Genomic DNA, 22,688 nt, shown 5'->3' with positions numbered 1-22,688 from the left:
TCAAGATATCAAAACAGGTGCTGAATGTGTGAGTGAGTCAAGCCTTAGCCATCCTACTGCCAACCCTAACACATGCAACATCAAGTGCGTCTCAATCTAAAGGTTCAACTCCATAAGCCATGGGTATCACAATACTTAGTGCAGGTTTATCTCTATTGAGCTGAGAAAAAGGATATACACTCAAAAAGGGTGAAAGACACATTTGAAGGGTGTCATGGGCGATAAATCGGGTCTACAAAGGGAATTTCTTCAACTGCAGGCACCTGTTGCCCATAGGTTATTTTGAGTCACTGTCCATTCACCTTAAATACCCTACCATTACTAGGATCTTCTATTTCAACAACCCCATTTTCAAAACACCACAAATGGGCCAGTCCACCTGGAACGGAGTTTTTGTAGATGCTCGTAAAGTCTAGAATCGTACAAGTACACTTTTTGGTTCGTTTTAAAAATTTTTCTAAAAATATTTTTATCATGAAATGCTTTCATTTTCGACTTGTAGATTCTAGAACTTTCGTTAGCATATTTTCTTAGTTCCTCCAACTCACTCAATTGTAATTTCCTATGTTTACCTCCCTCTTTTAGATCAAAGTTAAACTGCTTGATTACCCAAAAGGCTCGATGCTCAAGTTCAACAGGTAAATGACAAGGCTTTCCAAGGATAAACCTATAAGGTGACATGCCTAAGGAAGTCTTAAAAGTTGTGCGGTATGCCCAAAGTGTATCATGTAGTCTTAATAAGAGTATAAAATATAATAATTTTCCTCTTAATTATTGCACTCGTGTGATTATTTGATATCAAAATACATTTATTATACTTTTGTTTTGATTTAGGTTGCATTTTGGTGGAAAAGTTGAAGTTTAAAAGAAAAAAGCAAAAAGGACCAAAATAGAAGAAATGAAAGTTTAGGGACGGGCAATGGAATGATGATTCGAGAAAGCTAAGAGTCAATTAGGTATAATCTGAAGTCAAAAGAAGTGAATATGGCCATCATATATTCACAAATCAAATTTCAACCACACAAGGATGTTCTAGATTTCCAGTCAGATATTGAGATCAATTTTTTACCAAGTAAACGGCTGAATTGGAAAAATCCTATTTCCACCAAAATTGTATCCCTTTGTGTTATATTTCTAAAACAGCTTGAATCACCTTAATTAGATATCGGGAGAGAAAGTTATGGCTAAAATACTGAAAGTTGTCCGGTGAAGAAATGGTTATACTTCGAGGCCAAATTTTTAGCTTCCTAAATTGATGCTACCACTTATGGAAATACGTTTTCACATGTTTCGTTAAGCCAAAAAATACTCCAGAACGTGGGAAAATGAACCAAAACACCATTCTTCTCATCTTTTGACAAAAGAAAACTCCATGGAATGCTGGAGAATTCTTGGTAAAGCCACCAACGAACTCGATTGGTATCAGTGATTTTAATGTCATTTCATGCATATAATTTGGTTTTTCATTGATAAACATTTCAGGGTTTTAATTTCCTATTTTATGAATCTATTTTGAAATTGATTTAACTGGTATTAAGTTTTTCATGGATCTAATCATGTTGTTTCCATTAAAGAATTAAAGTATTGATTGAATTCCCATTTCTATTATCGTATTGGTGTGATCCTCTACCATTATATGCTTGATGTATATAATTGCTTTTGAATCTTATTTCAATGGATTAAAGTGGTTATGTGTTTTAGGAAATTTGGATTTTAGAATTAATATAGCATTAGGGTGAAATTAAATGGGTGTTCAATGTTTAATCTCCAATTAAAGTATTAGAATAAAAGATCTTTAATTGAGTATTAGAATGCGTAATTGGTATTGATTAATCTGAACCAATTGAGGAAATTTCGGTGCTTCACTATTTCGTATATTGATTCAAACTTCGTTATCTCAAACATTGATTGTTAAACTTCATTTCAAATTGATAAATTCTTTTTACAAAATTTACAAAACCCTCAAACTATTGTACCCCTTCAATAATTTTCCATCTCCCTATGGAATCGACACTCCAAAGTTATACTATAATCACCGCATTATACTTTGGGCGTAATCAAAATTTGGCACCGTTGCCGGGGAGATGGTACAAATAATTGAAGGATTCTCGAGTAAAAGGGTAACTTCATTCCTCTTTTACATTTTTTTAGTCAGTTTAGTTTATTTTCTTAGTTATATTGTTATTTCTAACTTAGTTTCATTTTTTTTTGTGTTTTATGAACAGACATCGAGATGAGCGAGGGAGATTCATTGCAAGGCCGCAACTAGTGTTTGAATCTCTTTCTAACCCTCTATTTGATACTGAATCTATTGGCACACTCATCACATTACACAGCACAATGACTGATAGTGAGCAAGGTGATGCGCCCTATTGGACCTTGCATGATTACCTTTACCCAACACATACATCTACACCTTCATGCATCATGTTTTCTCCTAACATGCCACATATGGACCTAAAACTGGGAATGATTCAACTTTTGCCCACTTTTCATGGTCTTGAAAAGAGAAAATCCATACGTACATGTTAGGGAGTTTGAGGAGGTGGTGGCAACCTTCCATAGTCAACATGGTACGTTGGATGCACTAAAGCTAAAAACTTTCCCATTTTCACTCAAAGAACGAGCAAAAAACTGGCTATATTCACTGCGACTACGTTTGATTGGGACTTGGGCGGAAACAACCCAAGCATTTTTTGGCAAATACTATCCTCATCATAAAACCACTACCCTTAAGAAGCAAATCTCTTCATTTGCCCAAAAGGATAGTAAAACCTTATATAAAGCCTGTGAAAGGTATAACGAATTGCAAGCCCTTTGCCCCCACTATGGTTATGAAAGTTGGCGTGTGGTGAATTATTTTTATGAAGGGTTAACGCCTAGGGAGTGTTAATTTGTTGAAATGATGTGTAATGATGAATTCTTACAAAAAATCTAGATGAGTTTATAGAGTACTTAGATGACTTAGCCAAGAAAGCCCATACTTGGACTGGACCTAGTTTCACTGATAGCACCAGTAAGTCACGACCCATCGAAAACACCACTAGCACAGGCATTTATTATCTTAGGGAGGAGGATGACCTTAGAGCTAAGGTAGATGCCCTCACTAAAGAACTCAAAATCTTACATGCTAGGGACTCAAAGCCTACACAAAATGCATCTCGTGTCGAATCTTTAGGACCGTGTTTTGTTTGTGGTGGAACTGATCATCCAACTCAAGAGTGGAGTTTATGAAGAACAATGCAATGCCTTAGGCACATGCCAAAAGCCTTATTCTCCCTTTTCTGAAACATACAATCCAGAGTGGTGAAATCACCCAATCTCAACTGAAAATCTGAAGGTCAGCCAAATAAAGCTCACACTGCATCTCTATATCAGCCCACATCCTCTAGGGACTTTTTAGAAAACACTCTACATGCATTTATAGAGACACAGAGTAAGACTAACCAAAAGTTTGATGCTACGATCACCCAAATTGTTGAAAAAATAAAGAAATAAAATCTCATATGTCCAAACTAACTAATGCCTTAACTGTAGGAGAGAGGGAAAAATTTTCAACGCAAGCTCAACCGAAACCGAACCCAAGGGACAACATATGGTACAAACCTCAAGCTCAGGGGAAAACAATCTTAAGAAAGTTAATGCCATAACTACCCAATTTTGAAAAGTTATAGAACCAACCCCCAAAACTAGGAAAAATGAAAAGGACCCCTGTAGCTCAGAAGAGAGTACCCTAGTAAAGAGGTAGTGAAGAATCCATCTAAAGTACCATTCCCTCAAGCTTTCAAGTCTACCTCGAAACCTACCGAACAACATAGTGAAATCTTAGAACACCTCAAACAGATAAAAATCAATCTACCTCTCATGCACGTGATTTCAAAAGTTTCTACCTATGCTAATGTCATTAAGGACTTATGCACTGTAAAAAAAAAATACCACGTCAAGAAAATTGCTTTCTTGACTAAACAAGTAAGTGCGATAATTGAGCAAAGGATTCCACCCAAGTATAAGGACTCTGGTTGCCCCACTATGTCTTGCACCATTGGGAACCATGAGTTTGCACAAGTTCTTTTCGATTTAGGAGCTAGTTTCAATATCATGTCTTATGCTATATACTAACCTACTTCCATGGTCCTGTAATTAGCTGATCGGTCCACTATTAAACCTAGGGGAGTAGTTGAGGATGTGTTGGTACAAATTGACAAATTTTGCTATCTCGTGGATTTCTTGGTATTGGACTTGAAAGTTGATGTGAATGTAAACTCCAAAATTTTCATTATTCTTGGTAGACCTTTTCTTGCTGCAGTTAATGCTCTTATTAATTGCAGGAACGGTCTAATGAAACTAACATTTGGGAACATGACCTTAGAAGTCAACATCTTTCATGGGTTGATGAGTGTCATCAAACATACATGATTGATGCACTCATTGAGAAGGAAGCACATGTGCTTATTGATCCCGACCCTTTAAATTCTAAAATTCCCACAGGGTATGATAATGGGGAATATGTTGATATTTGTGCTGCTTTTGATTATTTTCATGATTATGGGACACTACTGGTGACTACTTCCAATGATTTTGGTGCAATGCGCCAAACGTTGACAATGTCCTGGTTAGATGCGGGCTAAAGAAACAAACATTGAGTCGAGTCAACGATAATAAATAACGACGCTGCTTGGGAGGCAACCCAAGGGGAGTTCTTTTCCCTTCTTTTATCTTTTTTTTTTTTGCAATTGTTAAGTTTATTTGTATCATATGCATTATTCACTGTATTCTGGTTTATTTTCATTTTCTGCATCACCATTTTCATTGAAGACTTTTAGGCTTCTTATACTTTAGCTTATGTGATTTACTTCAACATTCAGGTGACCTATTTCCTTACCTTTATTTGGAAGACATGTTTTTTGCATTGAGAACAATGCAATACTTAGTTGGGGAAGAGTGTATTTGAAATTTTCTTGTGAATTGCATGATTTTCATGGAATGTTGATTTTGTTTTCGCTGAATTAGTCTAAAATTTTTCCTTAAGTCTTTATTTGCTGCATGTTCATGTTCTTGAATGACAAAATATGCCACTAGAAATTAATATTGTTTATGTACTAACTATCACATTTATATCACGTAAGATGATTATAATAATGGACGATTGCAAATAGTATTACTGGTAATAATCATCCAACTTGTGGCATGATCATAATTTATTCACTAAACTTTGCTTCACATTACTTACTAAATTTTACCCATTTGCATTTCATCAATTATCTCCAAAAATTCATTACCTTATTCACTGACAAGACTAACGAAAAATTATTTCATTACTTGTCCAACTTACACTTGGTTATAGCTTACTCATCAAACTTCTAAATACTTCTAAATAGGCACTCATCTTTGAGATGTTGCATTCCATCTATCATCCTTCATATTTCATTCCCTTCTTTGCTAATATATCGCACGAAAGTCCACATGACAAGTTACAATTTTTATTTTTTATTTTTTTAAATAGAACTTGGCCAAACCATCAACTCATCAAAATCAAATATGTGAAATGCGACTTTACGCCCATAAATTTCTTTAAAGCCCAATAAAGTGTCCCCAATTTCAAACCTAAAAAATCCTAGCCCCCAGTTCACTCATTTCACTTACATACATCTAAATTATGTAATAATACAAAGTAAATTGTTGAGGGAAAAAAAAAACTACTTATATAGCGCTATCCCTCAATTGTAACATCTGTTTGATGTCTCTCACCTCAATCTTCCATTTTTATAGGTGCATATCCAAGTAATTGAGGAAGAAAACATCATCGAAATCTGACAATTGGTATATGCCTAGAATACCTTTTGGATTTGTGTTCGTGTCTGTTGTTCTTCATTCATCAATTTGGTCAGAGTTCGATGACATTTTCTTTCTCAAATAGTTGAATACATGCCTCTAAAAATGGAAGTTCTAAATTAGAAAAAAGTCGAGCAGATGATGCAATTATGTGACAGGACTTTATAAGCAATAGATTCTTGCATCATTCTCAACAATTAACTCTATCTTAGTACACAATTTAGCTATATGCAAGTGAATGACTGAATTTGGGTTAAAAAAATTTAGGGCTAAAATTGATGACACTTTATTAGTTTTTAAATAAGTTTATGGGTCATGGAAGTAGCATTTCACATATGATGATCTTGGTGAGTCCATGGTTTGACCAAGTTGCGATTTCTTTAATGATTAAAACTTAACATGTGAAAATTTGGTATGATACGTTAGTAATGAAATGAATGAAATATGGCGGATGATGAATAGAGTATAACTGACACGACCCGTCCCGAATCATCCTAATAGACCCGACACGTGTCGTGTGTCGATGATAGATACTAGTTAAGTGCCGGACCCACCATCAAGGCAACATTGATTTGTATTGACTATGATATGCATTGTAAAAATTTTAGCAGAATTCCCCCTGAATTATAGACTAAAACCACCTGAAATATATAATCCAATATCCCAAACAGATACATATAGTTTAAATTATGGTATACTGGCTCACAGAAAATCAACTATTCAAATACAACACTGGCAATTTGACCTTTGCAACAATTTATAAACCATGGTACCCAAAATGCATAATATATACAAAACATAGCAGGCCCAAAACATGGAACTAATTTCTGACCAAAAGAGGTGTCTATTCTAGAATATGAGCTATTACACTGATAAGATGAGTCATACAATGCTTGACAATTTATAGTTCAACTCGATAAATCAACTGGCCCAGTAGTGCTTAGCTCAGCTACTATCTGTCTGATAAGGAAAAAAGGTAAAAGCAATATGAGCTAATAGCTCAGTGAGTGTATAATTTGTAAATAAGTAAACTTTTTCCATTTATGCATATTTTCTTAAAATTCTTGCTCTATTAACACTTTGAGAATTTTGAAATCTGATAAAACCTTTAGAACTAAAACATGACTGCATCATGAGATTCTTTGTTCTTTATTCGAGATAAATAACTGTAAAGTATAACAAATTTTGGTACCCATGATAATCTATGAAATATTGTTGTTACTCAATACTATAAACTGAAAACTTTATTCTTAGAACTGAATAATTGAATTCTATAATCTGGTCATACATACATAGAGCTACATTTACCTTAATGTACTCATTATTCTTGATGTCTGTATCATAACATCGTATACACTCAAAATTCTGGTACTAAATCATAAATTAGACTCAAGCTGATATATAAAAGAAAGATGATAATAATTAATACAAGATGAGTGAGAACATTAGACAAACTCACTAAGCTAAAATCATCATCAGAAATCCATAAGCTGAACTGTAAACGGGAAAATGTAAGCTGAAAGCTAATAATCCGCTATATATTTAAAATTCACATCAAAATATACTCCATGTAATCATCTACTGATGATCTGAAAGCTATAAAATCATATGCACATAAACCGTCTGATCAACACTCTGTACACGATCGTAGCCCCTCAGTGTACAAGATGAAAATAACATAATCATCCTTATACACGGTTGTAGCCCCTCAGTGTATAATAGGTACCCTTACACACGGCCGTAGCCCTTCAGTGGATAAGAGTTACCTTTATACACGGTTGTAGCCCCTCAGTGTATAGGAGTTAAATACATGACTCTAGTACACGGCCGTAGCCCCTCAGTGCACTAGAGTAAGATAATCACATCAATTATTTAAATGATAATTTCAAAACAATCATACTCATTTACTAATTCTCGAAAATAAGGCATTTCATGTAATTAACATGCTTTAAAATAAAAAGGAAATCTTCTTTTTGAAAACGTAGATTTCCCACTCACAGATCTATAAATAGCAATCTGGTTCAATTTTACCAGCCTTGCCCAACTTTCACGTTACCACCTGAAATACGATATAAAATAACTAATTTAACAACTTCCATACTAAGTATTTCTTAATACTAGTAATCGAATACTAAAACTTGACTTCTCGATACTTGAATAATATTTTCCCCAATTTCCTTTAATCACTTCAAACTAATTCCACTTTCTAGTCCATTTCTGAATAGCTAATTCATTACAATAATCTTCACTCCAAACATAAAAATAATTCCTTCTTCCAAACTAGTAAAATTAATAATCATAATTTAACCAATTTAATTTCCCATCTTGATCCATAAATTCATGCCTTCAAATGAATATTTCATCCTTACAAATTTTCCCATTAACTAAACTCATTCAAAAACCCAAATGAAAATTCTAGGGTTTTGCCCAAAATTGGTATTTCTTACCTTAGTGTAAATAGCATCTCCAATTCAAAAATATTGACTTGAAAACATATATATTCCTTCCTTAAAATCTGAAAATTAAACAAATAAAATCAAAACTCTAAAAATTTAAGCATAAAACATACCATATCTTTTAAAGAAATTAGACAAATTAAAAATGAAATTGGAATAGCCACTACCTCTTTTCCTTTCTTTTTCCTTTCCTTCCTTTTCTTCTTCTCTGCCGGTTCTTTCTTTCTTCTAGTGTGTGATTTATGAGAGAAAAAGTGATGGTCATAGGCATTAAAAACCCACTAACTCCAAATTGCAAGAAAAGTCCCTCTTCTCTAATATAAGCTAACATTTAAATACTAAACTTCCCAAACATGTATAAGTAAATTTTCAACTTCCAATTGTATCCAATATAACCCTCATATATTGTCAATTGTAAAATAAACCCCAATAAAATATTTTAGTCAATTCAAGTCCCAATAAAGTCATTTATTTCATTTAAGTCCCTATGTGACTTTGACTTTGAAAATTCAACTCTTGACTTTTGACTAAGAAAAATTGGTTTGTAACAGTTTTTGTCATCCAGTCCTTTTGGGCAATTCTTCGAACTTCGGATTCAATGGCGAAGTCCTATGGTCCTGTAATTTTGCAAAAGCACAAATGTTAGCATATTCATCAATATCAGAACTAATTGAAATTTCAGAGTTTAGGAAGAGAGAGTTCAAATGATCAAAAATAATTTTTGCAGATGCTTCCTCCTGCGTGAACACATCAATCATGTATGTTTGATAACATTCATCTTCTTCTCTAGGTTGCTTAGTGACATGAAAAATATTGACTTCTAGAATCATATTCCCAAAAGACAGCTTTATCAAACCATTCTTGCAATTGATAAGAGCATTAGCCGCAACAAGGAAAGGTCTACCAAGTATAATCGGGATTTTTGAGTGTACATCCACCTCAACCTTCACATCTAGTACCAAGAAATCAATAGTGTTGTAAAATTTATCAACCTGAACTAGCACATCCTCAACAACTCCCCTAAGTCTTATGGTGGACCTGTCAACTAATTGAAGAACCACTAAGGTAGGTTTCATCTTTTCTAGACCTAACAACAAGTATATAGCATAAGGCATGAGGTTAACACTAGCTCCTAAATCAAGGAGGGCTTGTGCAAATTCATGGTTCCCAGTGACACAAGAGATGGTAGGACAACAAGGGTCCTTATACTTTGGTGGGATCATCTGCTCTATCATAGCACTCGCTCGATCAAAAAAGCAGTCTTCTTAACATGATGTTTCTTCTTCACATTGCATAAGTCCTTAAGGACTATAGCATATGTAGGAACTTGAGAGATCACGTTCAAGATAGACAAATTGATTTTCACTTGCCTAAGGTGTTCTAAGATTTCATTGTGTTGAGCGGTCGACTTCGAGGTAGATTTGAGGGCTTGAGGGAAAGGTACCCTAAATGGAGCTTCGACTACTTCTTCACTGGGGCTACTCTCATTAGGCTCACTTGATTCTTTTTCATTCTCCTAGATTGAAGGGCTGGTTCAATGATTTTCCCCGATCTAGTGTTTATGGCATTTACTTCCTTAAAGTTGGTCTCTCTCGATCCCGAAGTTTGTGCCATATGTTGCCCCTTTAGATTTGGTTGAGCTTGAGCTGAAATTTTTTCACATTCCCCTATATCTAAGGCATTGGTTAGTTTGGACACATGATTCTTTATCTCTTTGTTTTCCTCAACTAACTGGCCAATCATAGTCTCAAATTTTTTATTCGTTTTACCCTGTGCCTCAATAAATGCATGTAAAATATCTTCTAAAGAATTTTTCGAGGATATAGGTTGACGTGGGAGTGCATTGTAAGCTCTACTGGATTGGACAAGTTGTTGGTTTTCAAACTTCCAGCTAAAGTTGGGATGATTTCGCCACCCTAGGTTGTAAGTCTCGGAGTAAGGGGTGTAGAGCTTTTGATATACGCCTAAAGCATTACATTGTTCCTCATAAAGTCTCATCTCAGCATAAGTGGAACACTCCTGTCCTAGGGGATCACTCCCTCTACACACAAAACAAGGCTCTAAAGACTCAATACGGGAAACAAGTCGAGTTGTTTTTGAATCCTTAGCACGTAAGACTTCAAGTTCTCTAGTGACGGCCTCTACCTTTGCTCTGAGGTTGTCTTCCTCTCTAAGATGATAAATACCTATGCTATTCAGGTTTCCAGTGGGTCGTGACCTATTAGTACTCTCAGTGGCACTAGGTCCAGTCCAGGTATGGGTTTTTTCAGCTAAGTCATCTAGGTAGTCTATAGTCTCATCTGGATCTTTTGCAAAAAAATTTCATTACACATCATTTTAACAAATTGACGCTCTCTAGGCAATAATCCCTCATAGAAATAACTCACAATGTGCCAGCTTTCATAACCGTGTTGAGGATAGAGGGCTTGCAATTCTTTGTACATTTCCCACGCTTGATATAAAGTTTCACTCTCTTTTTGAGTAAAAGAAGAGATTTGCTTTTTCAATGCAATTTTTTTTGTGGTGGGAAAAGTACTTGCCATAAAATGCTTGAGTCATTTCAGCCCAAGTCCCAATCGAGCGTGGTCTTAATGAATATAGTCAGCTTTTTCCTCTTTCTTTAAGAGAGAACGGGAAAAATTTAAACCTGACTGCATCCATTATACCACATTAATTGTGAAAAGTTGCAACCACCTCTTCAAATTCTCTAATATGCACGTATGAGTTTTCTTTAGCAAAACAATGAAACGTGGGAAGAAGTTGGATCATTCTGAGTTTAAGATTCATACGTGACATATTAGGTAGAAATATTATGCATGACGGTGTAGATGTGGTGTGGGTAGAGATAAACATGCAAATTCCTAGTTGGTGCCTCTTCATGTTCATTATCAGTTATGGTGTTATGTGATGTAATGTGTGTGCCAACAGATTCAGTATCAGAAAGAGGGTTAGGACTAGATTCAAACGCTTGTGGAAGCCTTGCAATGAATTGTCCCTACTAGTCTTGATCCCTGTTCATAAAGCATGAAAATGGGGTTTTGTGAGAAATAATAAACTACCAACTAAGAAAATAAACTAACAAAAAAAATGTAAAAGAAGAACAAAGTCACCCTTTTGCTCGAAAATCCTTCGATTGTTTGTATCGTCTCCTCAGTAATGGTGCCAAAATTTGATTACGCCTAAAAAATAACACGGTGATTGTAGTATAGCTTTAGAGTGTCGGTTTCAAGAGAGAATGCGAAGTTTCCGCCTGAGTGGATTGAGGAAATATTGACTATTTGAGTTGTTACTTCATTTAATTTGCTTCATTAATCATTAATTAATATAGGCTCGCGATTCGACTTTGATCGGATGTATAGGAACAGGTACGGTGGTATCCCGAATACAAATAAAAAAATGAAATGCTTGATTGAGAAAAGCAAGCAAAGAAGCAGCAAGAGATGTCTGAGCTTGGAGGTTCCACTTCTCTAATTTTATAATAAAGCTACCCACAGGGAGATGGCAAGTTTCACAAAGGATCAAACAAACTATGACTTTCGTGATTTTATGTAAGGATGATTTAGCAATTGGAATAAAGGACTAATATCAATGTATGAAATAATGCAGCGCCGAAATTTCTTTGATTAGATGGGTTCAATCAATGTCATTTTTGCATGAGAATACTCAATTAAAGGTCTTTATCCCAACACTTTAATTGGAAAATAGAACATTCAAGACCTTATTTTATTTCTTTAATAATTCCAAATCTACGTTCTTTCACAATATAATTCCACAATGATTTATTGAAATTAGATCCTAAAGCAATTATACATCAAGCATATAATGGTAAAGAATCACACCAATGAATTGTTTGAAATTGAAAATCAATAAACATTTCGATTATTTAATGAAGAAAACATGATTGAATTCATAAAAATCCAATGTGAATTAATCCAATTCCAAAACATATCCAATAACATAAGGAATCCAGATTTAGAATTGTTCAACAATGAAAAACACCTTACACGTAATAAAAAACATTGAAATTCCCAAATCTAACCAAGTTCATTTGTGGCTTCACCGATTAATTTAGTTTTCCATGGAGTTCTTGTGCCCAAGATGAGAGAAAAGAGATAGGAAATGAGAGGGGGCATGTTCTGTTCGAATTAGGGCTTAAAATCGAGTGCCAAATTGTTTCCAAAAGAGGTTGAACGGGATAAGGAAACTCGAAGATTCGGCCAAAAATTGTTTTGTGCGATTGCTTTCAGTATTTTGATCATAACTTTCTCTCTCGAAGCTTGATTAAGACAATTCAAAGTGCGTTGAAAAGATAACACAAAGTGCTACGATTTTCCTGAAGTAGCTCTTTCCAAATTCGAACGTTTACTAGGTTAAAAGTGGATCTCAATCTCCGGCTGAAAATATGGAAAATTCTTATGCGTTTGAAATTTGATTTGTGAAAATATTATGGTCATATTTAACTTCTTTTGACTTCTAATTGCACCCAATGGACTTCTAACTTTCTCGAATCATCATTCCATTGCCCGTCTCATCTTTAAATTATTTGCAACTTGATCCCTGAACTTTCACTTTCTTTCACTTTAGTCCTTTTTCGCCTTTTTCTTCTAAATTCCACTGTATTTATCCATTTACAACCTAAATCAAAATATAAGAGTACTTAGTGCATTTAAGCATCAATATATCATGCAAATACAAGTATAAATGGATGACATTGTGCTATTATCATATATCAATATCAAAAAGTGCAGCTTCATGACCGACCAATTTTATTTATTGGTTTTATGGAGGGAAAAGATGGTATTCAAGTTGATGGGATGAAGGTGTAAGCAATACGCGAGTGGCCAACTCCTAAAATTGTGCAAGAAGTAAAGAGCTTTCATGGATTAGCAACTTTTTATAAGCGTTTCATTCAAGGTTTCAGTATAATCATGGCACCTATCAGCCATTACCTAAAAAAATGCCAATTTCATTAGGGCAAAGCACAAGAAAATAGGTTGAGACAACTAAAAACAATGTTGGCACTACCTAGCTTTGAGAAAGTATTTGAAGTTGAATGTGATGCTTCAGTTATGGGAATTAGAGCGGCATTATCCCAAGAAGGTTGCCCAGTTGAATTTTTTCAGTGAAAAGGTTAGTGAACCTCGACAAAAGTGGACTACTTATGAGTTGGAATTTTATGTCGTTATCCGAGCATTAAAGCATTGGGAACATTACTTGGTTCAACGAGAATTTGTACTATTATGGATCATCAAGTTTTGAAGTTTATTAATTCTCAAAAAATATTGAATCAAATGAACGCTCGATGGATTACCTTTTTGCAAAAATTTACTTTTATTATAAAACGTAAATCTAACCAATAGAATAAAGCAACAGATGCGTTAAGTCGATGTGCATCTCTTTTAGCTACAATTAGCACAAAAGTAGTTGGGTTCAATTGTTTAAAGGAACTTTATGCAACTAATGAGGATTTTGGCGATATATGGACTTGATGCAGTGATAGGGAATTTACACCCGATTATTCTCTTCAGGAAGGATTCTTATTTAAGGAAACACAATTATGCATTCCTTGTTCTTCTTTACGTTAGCACTTGATTCGAGAACTATATGCAGGCAATTTAGGAGGAAACGTTAGTCGATATAAGACAATTAGCTTAGTTGAAGAGATATTTTATTGGCCCCAGCTCAAAAGAGATATTGGTCGTTTTGTTTAGCGTCATCCAATATGTTAGATTGCAAAAGGACAAGTTCAAAATATTGGCCTTTATACCCTTTTGCTTGTTCCAGATACAATATGGCAAGATGTTACTATGGATTTTGTTATCGGCCTTCCACGAACTCAGCTGGGAGTTGATTTTATTTTGGTCGTAATTGATTGATTTTTTAAAATGGCTCACTTCATTTCTGGTAAGAAAACTATGGATGCTTCTTATGTGGCTAACCTATTTTTTCGCGAGACTGTTCGCCTATATGGCATTCCTCGTTCTATAACTTGTGATAGAGATGCAAATTTTCTAAGTCACTTTTGGAGGATATTGTGGAGAATATTTGATACTTCTTTGAAGTTTAGTAGGACAAGTCATTCCCAGACAGATGGTCAAATAAAAGCGGCTAATCTGATTCTAGCAATTAGTTGAGATTACCAAAGTAGTTGGATGCTGCCCTTCCACAAATTGAGTTTGCTTTTAACAGTATGCCTAATCAATCCACCAAGAAGACTTCTTTTGAAGTTGTTTACACTAATGTTGCAAGGCATACGGTAGATTTGATTCGTCTTTCTAATGTCAATTCTAGTGTAGAAGAGTTTGCTGAACGTATTCAAAGAATTCATCATGAGGTAAAACAAAATTTAGAAGATGTTAAAATTCGTTACAAGGCTGCTGCAGACCAACATCGATGCCTTAAGCTATTCAACGAAAGTGATTTGGTGATGGTCCATCTTAGAAAAAATCGTTTTCCTGTTGGCACTTACAATAAACTTAAAAATAAAAAGATTACTCTTTTCGCATTCTTCAACATTGGTGATAATGCTTACAAAATTGACCTTCCTACTGATATGAACATTTTCAATACTTTTAATGTTGCCGATATCTACAAGCACTTCCCTCTAGATGATTTTTTCGTGCAGACACAAAACTTGAGGATGGATTTTTTCAAGTGGAGGGGATTAATGTGGTACATCACAACTATAATTAATAATTCCCTTCAACAACTATGATTTATTTTTTCTAGGAGTTTATTTTTCTATTTAATTTTCTTGTATAGTTGTAATAAGACTCTTATATTTTATTTGATTAGGATTATAGTTTCCATGAATTTCTATTTCCTAATACTATTATAGTAGGAAATAATTTGCATATAAATATAGGGGTATTGTACAATTTTCATGTCGATCAATCATTATTCAATCAATACAAAACAAGTTATTTCTACATATTTCTTATTCCAATTCTTATTACAAGAATTTTATAAATGCTTCCACACCAGATCATATTTACTTTTATCTTCTAACCATCATTTTATGCGTGCAAGTAATTCACAACTTTCAGGAGCTCACAATGCTTGATTGATTTAAATTAAAACCTCAGTATTATACATTAACTTCAAACTTTAATTTTAATTACACATTTCATAGGACTCACAATTATTATCCGCTTATCCATCACTTTCCTATTAATTTATAATTTCAAAACAAATAGACAGACCTATTTGCACATTGCATGCCAATGATGAACGCGAAAGATTCTGACAAGCATTTGATCGAAAACTACCTAGTTTATTTAGTAAATTCAGCTAAAAAATAATAATAAAAATAAATAAAATAAAAAACTGGGAAAAAGTGAAACTTTTAGCTCCACTTTTACAAGGCAAATTCTACCGAAATCCTTTTTATCATCCTAATCGATTTGAGTGAATAACGACAGACAAGTGCATGAACAAACAAGAGGGTTTTCTCATTCTTCAGCTCCATTGGCAGCGCTTAAATCCACATTCAGATCAAGAATCTGCACCACAAAAGAATTCAATCAGCATCCACAGTTTGGGATTTCTTCTGGAGATTAACAGTCCAGGATTGCGATTCTAAAGCAACTCGGTAATAATAATTGCCCATCGCAGATTGTAAAAGAATTTTCAGCGCCTTCTGACAGAAAGGGTTATGAAAAAAATCTAGGGATTTAAGGAAATTAGGAAGCTTCATAACCCTTCTCAGCTTGTGTCTGGTATCAAACCAGAAGAAATCTCTATGGAGGATATCGTTAATGGTTTTGTCCCAAACCAATAGAGTAGGGTGGAAAAGTGCAATTTAAGGCTTCACTTCTTTAAACAGTGCAACCTTATGGATCTCCCTCTTCACAACTTTCCCCTTATGGTGATCATATTTACCTACAGATTCATACTATATCCACAACCAGTGTGAAAAAGGTGTTAAAAATGCATTTGATGGTTTTTGAACCACGCATATTAAGCCCTTGTTTGATACCCATTTTTCTCAAAATACAATTTTCTTTCTCTTCTTTTTAATCACACGTTTTTCAATAAAATAATATTATACGCAAAACTAAAACTTTTTCTTATTTCTTAACTACACATTATTCATCAATTAACTATTTTAAAATGCATTCTTACTAAAAAATGGGAAACAAAAGAGAGCCAAAATTCTACTCAACTCGAGAGTTTGTTATAGATGGTGTTACGCCTATTAATTATCACTCCATATTAGGCCATCTTATTGGACTCGAGCCAGGCCCATTAGTGTTGAGCCCCAAAGCCGAGACGCCATCAAGGCCATAAAAAGTCTAGCCGAAGTGCCTATTACTTTGCTCACCTCATACTGGGCTTGAACTTAGGCCCGTTAACCCGCCTTGACCCATTTCACATCATTTCTCTATATATATGAATTCAATTCACAAGTTAAGGTATGTTCTAAATACTCTAGTCAAATTCCCAATCTCTCTACTATTGCACTTTATATATCTATCTCCGTTCGGCCATTGACTTGACCGTCGGAGTGCAAACGATCGCCAGACCTTTTTTCTCATCCGGTCGCCTTTCCCTCTTGACGAGGGTGCTACATGTACAGGTTTCGAGGGGACGAAGCTAAGGTGCCTGTTGGAGCCATTTTTGGAGGTCAACAGATTGACGTCGTTCGTGAGAAATGGTACGTTAACCATGTTATACCACATTCCAAAAGCTATCGAAAAGGGAGAATTTTTCCAATTAGTTTTCTACCAAAAAAGAAAGCAAAGACAGCAACACAACAACTAGAGAAAAGAAGAAAAAAGGGCAATGCTCTCAACCAAAAAGTGGAAGAAAATAGCAGCAAATGAAGGAATGCTCAATGAGAGAGAAAACGAAAAAATTCTTTCCAAGCAAAAAAGCGAATTTTGGAGTACATAGAAAGAAAAACGGATACAACAGGCTGGAGGAAGATACGAATAAAGATGTAAAAAAAAAAACCAACTTGGACAAGGAATTTTCTGTTACAACAGGAAACATCTCACTCTCAATATGTTCTTTCTCATCCACGTCTAGTTCATCATCAAATTCCAAAATTTCAACAAATGAATCAACAATCCCATTAGCAACAACAATCTCCTCAACAAATAACACAGTCCAATGAGCTACAAATTGAAACTAAATTTATAGTTCTGCTAGCTTTCTTTGATTTGGAATATGGTCAAGCTGGGAGGAGAAATATTCATTGGTTGTTGCCTCGAGAAAGTAGTAAAATACTGTACTCACATAGCTTCCAAAAATATGAAAAAATTGGAATGGATATTCATTCTTGAACGAAGAACTTCTCAGGTGCATCTACAAAAATGCTCAGACTCGAAGTGTTGTTCAAACAGTTGTCTGGGCAGAAATGAATTCTCGGCCGTACTCTTTAATCATTGGTTAACCTTTTGTCTTCGGCACCCCTTCCGGCAATGGTCGTCGAAATGTTTTCCACCATTTAAATCACTATGAAAACTTCCTTTATAGACCGGTCTGTTCATCTGTTTTAGAGGTCGGCACAGAGGTACTTCAAGCATTAATGGTAAGGTAAACTTTTCCCTGACACACGCAGTGGTTTTGCAGCAAGCCGTCTTTCTTCCAAATATTATGCAAATCAATTCTCTCTTCAAATCATGACTGGTTCAAGGGTCCACGTGCCTATGTTTTGGGCCTATTTAGTTGGGAGAAGATAATACATGGGCTTTATTTGCAAATCTGGCTTTGGAAACGGAAAAAATTCACAAAGAAGTTGGGCTGCTCTATTCTTATTAGGGCTTCATTACTCTCTAGCGTCTCTAAATATATGACTTTGATTGGGTTTGCTGGACACTATTCAACTCTTATATTTATCTTCCATGATATAGTTAGCTGCAACTTGAATTGGGCCTATAGCCAAATATTATTCTTTTTGCTCCAATAATTTGTCATCTTTAGTTTAAAAAATTAATTAGTCACGAATTAATTTTTAGTCACGAGTTATCAAATTATTGATCACAACTTATTTTTCGGTCACAAATCAAAGAATTTATATGTCACAGAATATTTTTGGGTCACGAATCCAAAAATTTTATAGGTAAAAAATTAATTAGTCACGGATTAATTTTTAGTCACGACTTATCATATTATTGGTCACAACTTATTTTTCGGTCACAAATCAAAGAATTTATAGGTCACAGAATATTTTTGAGTCACGAATCCAAAAATTTTATAGATCACAGATTTGTTTGAGGTTACAAATCAAAATTTTGTAAGTTACAGATCACATCATTGATCACAAATTCAAAAAATTATAGGTCACATAATATTTTTGGGTCACGAATCTAAAAATTTTATAGGTCACAAATTTGTTCGAGGTCACAAATCAAAATTTTATAAGTCACAGATTACATTATTGATCACAAATTCAAAAAAAATTATAGTTCGCAGAATATTTTTGGGTCACGAATCCAAAAATTTTATAGGTCACGAATTTGTTCGAGATCACAAATCAAAGAATTTATAGGTCACAGAATATTTTTAGATCACGAATCCAAAAAATTTATAGATCACAGATTTGTTTGAGGTCACAAATCAAAATTTTGTAAGTCATAGATCATATCATCATTGATCACAAATTCAAAAAATTATAAGTCGCAGAATATTTTTCGGTCACGAATCAAAATTATAGGTCACAGCACCGCATACACCACCACTCTACAGCCACCACCACTGCACCACCACCATCAACACTTATGACCACCATCTCACTGCTGCCTCCAGAACCACCACCACCATCGTCGTCATCAGAACCACCACCACTTCCCGATAGTTGGTCGTAAAACCCCCGAGGTCACAAACACTTTCATACCACACCGCCACCACAACCGCAACAACCACCACCACGCCACCGCTTCCAAATGCTCAAACTATCATCAACCAAAAAACACCCTAAAAACCACCTCTACCACCAACCAAAAAAACCACCTAAACCATAGATCCAAAACCACCACCACCATCGCCGTCGCCATTTCTTCCCATTCATTTTTAACTTCAAAATTGCTGCTAATCCCACCTTACCACCGCCGCCAACGACAATCTGCCACCACTACTTCACCACCAACAATCGACAAAAAAACAACCACACAACTCTTGCTAAAGCAGATTAGATTTGAATAGGAAGAAATCACCCAAAAAACCCGAAAATCAACCCCCAATTTTTCTCTCGTATCAATGCCGCATCTAGCCATGGGCAGTGCTCCCGTTGCAGCAACAGCAACAGCAACAACAACGACGCTACTTTTCTCTAGTACTAGCTTCACATCTGAGATGGAACGTCGCCGGCAACGCTAATGGTGAGTCTTACTCTTCTTCTACCTTAGCCGGCGACGATCTGAAAGTCGCAAAACATCTTCGCATGACTCGTCGCTTGGCCACCACCTTCCCGTGAATTCGCTGCAAGAAGCGTCGCACACAGTGTGCAGTGTGTTGTTGTTGATCGGCCGATCGATCGGAATAGAGAGATTTTGGTAGAGAGAGAGAGAGAGAATATGGATAGAAAATTAGGTTTTGGAAGGCAAAATTGGGGGTGTGGTGGATGTATAATTATCAAAATTTTAATTAATTAATTTTTAAATATATTAATTAATAGAAATATCTGATTTTTGAAAGACTAAACCTTGTATATGGTTTATGAAATGGAATCTTTAAATATATTAGTTTATGTAATTTCCACTTCAATTTATTGATCTTAATTCTTTCTTCTGGACCATGGTAATCAATTTGTCCTTCTAGAATTATGAGTTGAAACGATATACATGTTATGCTTATACTACTGCTGTTTTTATACCTCTCATGCTCTCTCATTACAAGTTTCCTTTAGTATTACATTTTATCAACAAAGCAACCATTGTTGCTGAGATTGAAACAATGTATGGCTGGAATTGGAAGAGCCTCTTTTCTTGCTTTGGGGCATATTATCAGCTTGACTAAGCACCATGGACGGACCTTGCTTTTTCGGGGAATTTTTAAACTTCTATGTTTAATTTAATGAAGGTGAGCCCGTAAGTCCTCCTACATCGAGAGCTAGCTCATGAATTTTTTATTTATTGAAGACGAGCCCTAACTCATGTACATCTTATTGTCAAAGGACGACATTACATGAACCCTCGTTCCTTGAATAAAGGAAGAGGTGGGTACCTTGAAGCCCTCGTTCCTTGAATAAAGGAAGATGCGGCACTTTGAAATCCTGGTTCCTTGAATAAAGGACGAGGCAAAATGTCAGACGTGTTAAACATTGCAAAAAGAGCCTTTCTTGACCTCGTTCACGAGATGTCTTTTCCTCGCCTCACTATCGTTGAGTTTAGCTCTAAGTCCTTGTCTATTCGAGGCCAGCTTATAAGACTCCGATAGTTCGATAGCTCGTCAGATGTTTATCCCTGGCTTTGTGGGATGCTTATTCCCCGCCTCATTATCATTTGACACTTCGCCAGATGTTTTCCCTGGCTTCGCGGGATGCTTATTCCCCGCCTCATTATCGTTGAGCCTAACTTTAAGTCCTCGTCTATCCGAGGTCAGCTTATAAGACTTGGATCGTGTGACACTTCGCCAGATGTTTATCCCTGGCTTCGCGGGATGCTTACTCCCCGCCTCATTATCGTCGAGCTTAGCTCTAAGTCCTCGTCTATCCGAGCCCAGCTTATAAGACTCCGATCGTTTGACACTTCGCCAGATGTTTATCTCTGGCTTCGAGGGATGCTTACTCCCCGCCTCATTATCGTCGAGCCTAGCTCTAAGTCCTCGTCTATCCGAGCCCAGCTTAGAAGACTCCGATCGTTCGACACTTCGCCAGATGCTTATCCCTGGCTTCGCGGGATGCTCTCATGGCACTCTCCTTACCCAGCGTCGAAGTGAAGTTCTTTCTCTTATTGGCATCTAGTCGTCAAGCCTAACTCTAAGTCCTTGTCTATCCAAGGGGAGCTTATAAGTCTCCGAGAGTCCGCCAGATGTTTATCCCTGGCTTCGTGAGATATCTTTTTCTCGCGCCTCACTATCGTTGAGCTTAGCTTTAAACCCTCGTCGATCCGAGGCCAGCTTATAAGACTTCGATAGTTCGACTCTTCGCCAGACATATGCTCCTCGGCTTCATGAGATGTATTTTCCTCGCCTCACTATCGTCGAGCTTAGCTCTAAGTCTTCATCTACCCGAGGCCATCTTATAAGACTCCGATAGTTTGACAGTTCATCAGAGGTTTATTCGTAGCTCCACAAGATGAGTATCCATCGCCTCACTATCACCGAGCTTAGCTCTAAGTCCTCGTTTATCTGAGGCTGGCTTATAAGACTTCGACAGTTCGACAGATGTTTATTCAAGGCTCTGCAAGATGTTTTCCTCACTTCTCACTATCGTCGAGCCTAACTCTAAGTCCTCGTCATTCCGAGGTAAATCACTAAGGCTCCAATAGTTCGAAACTTATTCGCAGGACGTCTAGCCCCCACCTCACCAAATGTTGTCCACAGCTTGACAAAGCTTCAACCCTCCCGACGCAGAGTCCCCTACGGGTCTTCGCCTCGATTGCAGCGTTGCAAAAGTTTTACTGACCTTCAGCCATCTCCCGTATCGGTCGCAGATGAGCTCATCGCTCAGCTTTACAAAATTTAGACGCACCTGACGCGGAGTCCCCTGTGGGTCATCGCCTCGGTGGCTGCGTTCCCTCCTAAGCTTTACAAAGCTTTAGCTGTCTCCCAACGCGTCGTCCAGCACACCTGTGGCAGATGAGCTCCTTCCTCAAGTAGCATTGAAGCTTCAGCGCCTCAATTGAAGATGTGTCCCAACCTTCAGCTTCACAAGCTTCAGCATCTCCCATGCGTCGCCCTATGAGTCAGAGCTTCGGTAGAGATAGTTGATCCTACAACTGCAGCAGCAACCATACACTCAGTTGATCTTAAAAAGTCAATGACTGACATACATCAGCATGCTTCAGTATCAGTACATCTACTCTTATTTAGTCCAGAGCATCGCCTCTACTACTGTGTCCAAAACATCATCTCTGCTACTACAATCAGAGCATTACCTTTGCATCCAACGCATTGCCCTTGTCGCCTATGCTACTTACATTCAAAGCATTGCCTCTACATCAACTTTATCACAGTGGTACTTCAAGTCCGACCCGTATATATATATATACTACCCCCCCCCATTTGGTATCAGAGCAAAAGAGGAAGTAGAGTGGGACACAAAAGAGTATGATTTTAGAACTTACAGGCTTAAGAAATAATAAAAGAATAACTTATCAAGTAAAATATAGTTTAGATATTTGTGGTTACTTTGAAAAAGACAATATAGTAGGAACATATAGTAAAGATTTAATTGAAATTTTAGAAATTTTAAGAATTGTTAGAAACTTACATGTTGAAATAAGAGAAAATATA

At 36.1% G+C, this 22,688-nt stretch overlaps 1 protein-coding gene across 4 annotated transcripts in view; it reads right to left on the bottom strand.

Moving 5' to 3' along the window:
• Positions 1–6,483: 6,483 nt before the first annotated feature.
• Positions 6,484–22,688, bottom strand: part of LOC111390749 (guanosine nucleotide diphosphate dissociation inhibitor 2-like) — a 31,409-nt gene continuing 15,204 nt past the window's right edge. Inside the window, exons 13-15 of one of the 4 annotated variants that reach the window (XR_002701977.1) lie at positions 8,456–8,905; positions 8,280–8,347; positions 7,062–7,891 (exon numbers count right to left, since the gene is read on the bottom strand). Coding sequence is in view for 3 of the 4 variants with exons in the window: in XM_023015849.1 (XP_022871617.1) it covers positions 15,740–15,790 (51 nt within the window). In the remaining variant the exon portion in view is untranslated. Of the gene's footprint in view, positions 6,793–7,061; positions 7,892–8,279; positions 8,348–8,455; positions 8,906–11,469; positions 11,539–15,540; positions 15,791–22,688 lie in introns of those variants that run through there. The other 3 variants (XM_023015851.1, XM_023015850.1, XM_023015849.1) reach the window with 3 other exon arrangements.

Source organism: Olea europaea, unplaced genomic scaffold (assembly GCF_002742605.1).
Source record: "Olea europaea var. sylvestris unplaced genomic scaffold, O_europaea_v1 scaffold713, whole genome shotgun sequence".
NCBI classification, from domain to species: Eukaryota; Viridiplantae; Streptophyta; class Magnoliopsida; order Lamiales; family Oleaceae; genus Olea; species Olea europaea.
This window is presented reverse-complemented; position numbering and strand designations above follow the sequence as displayed.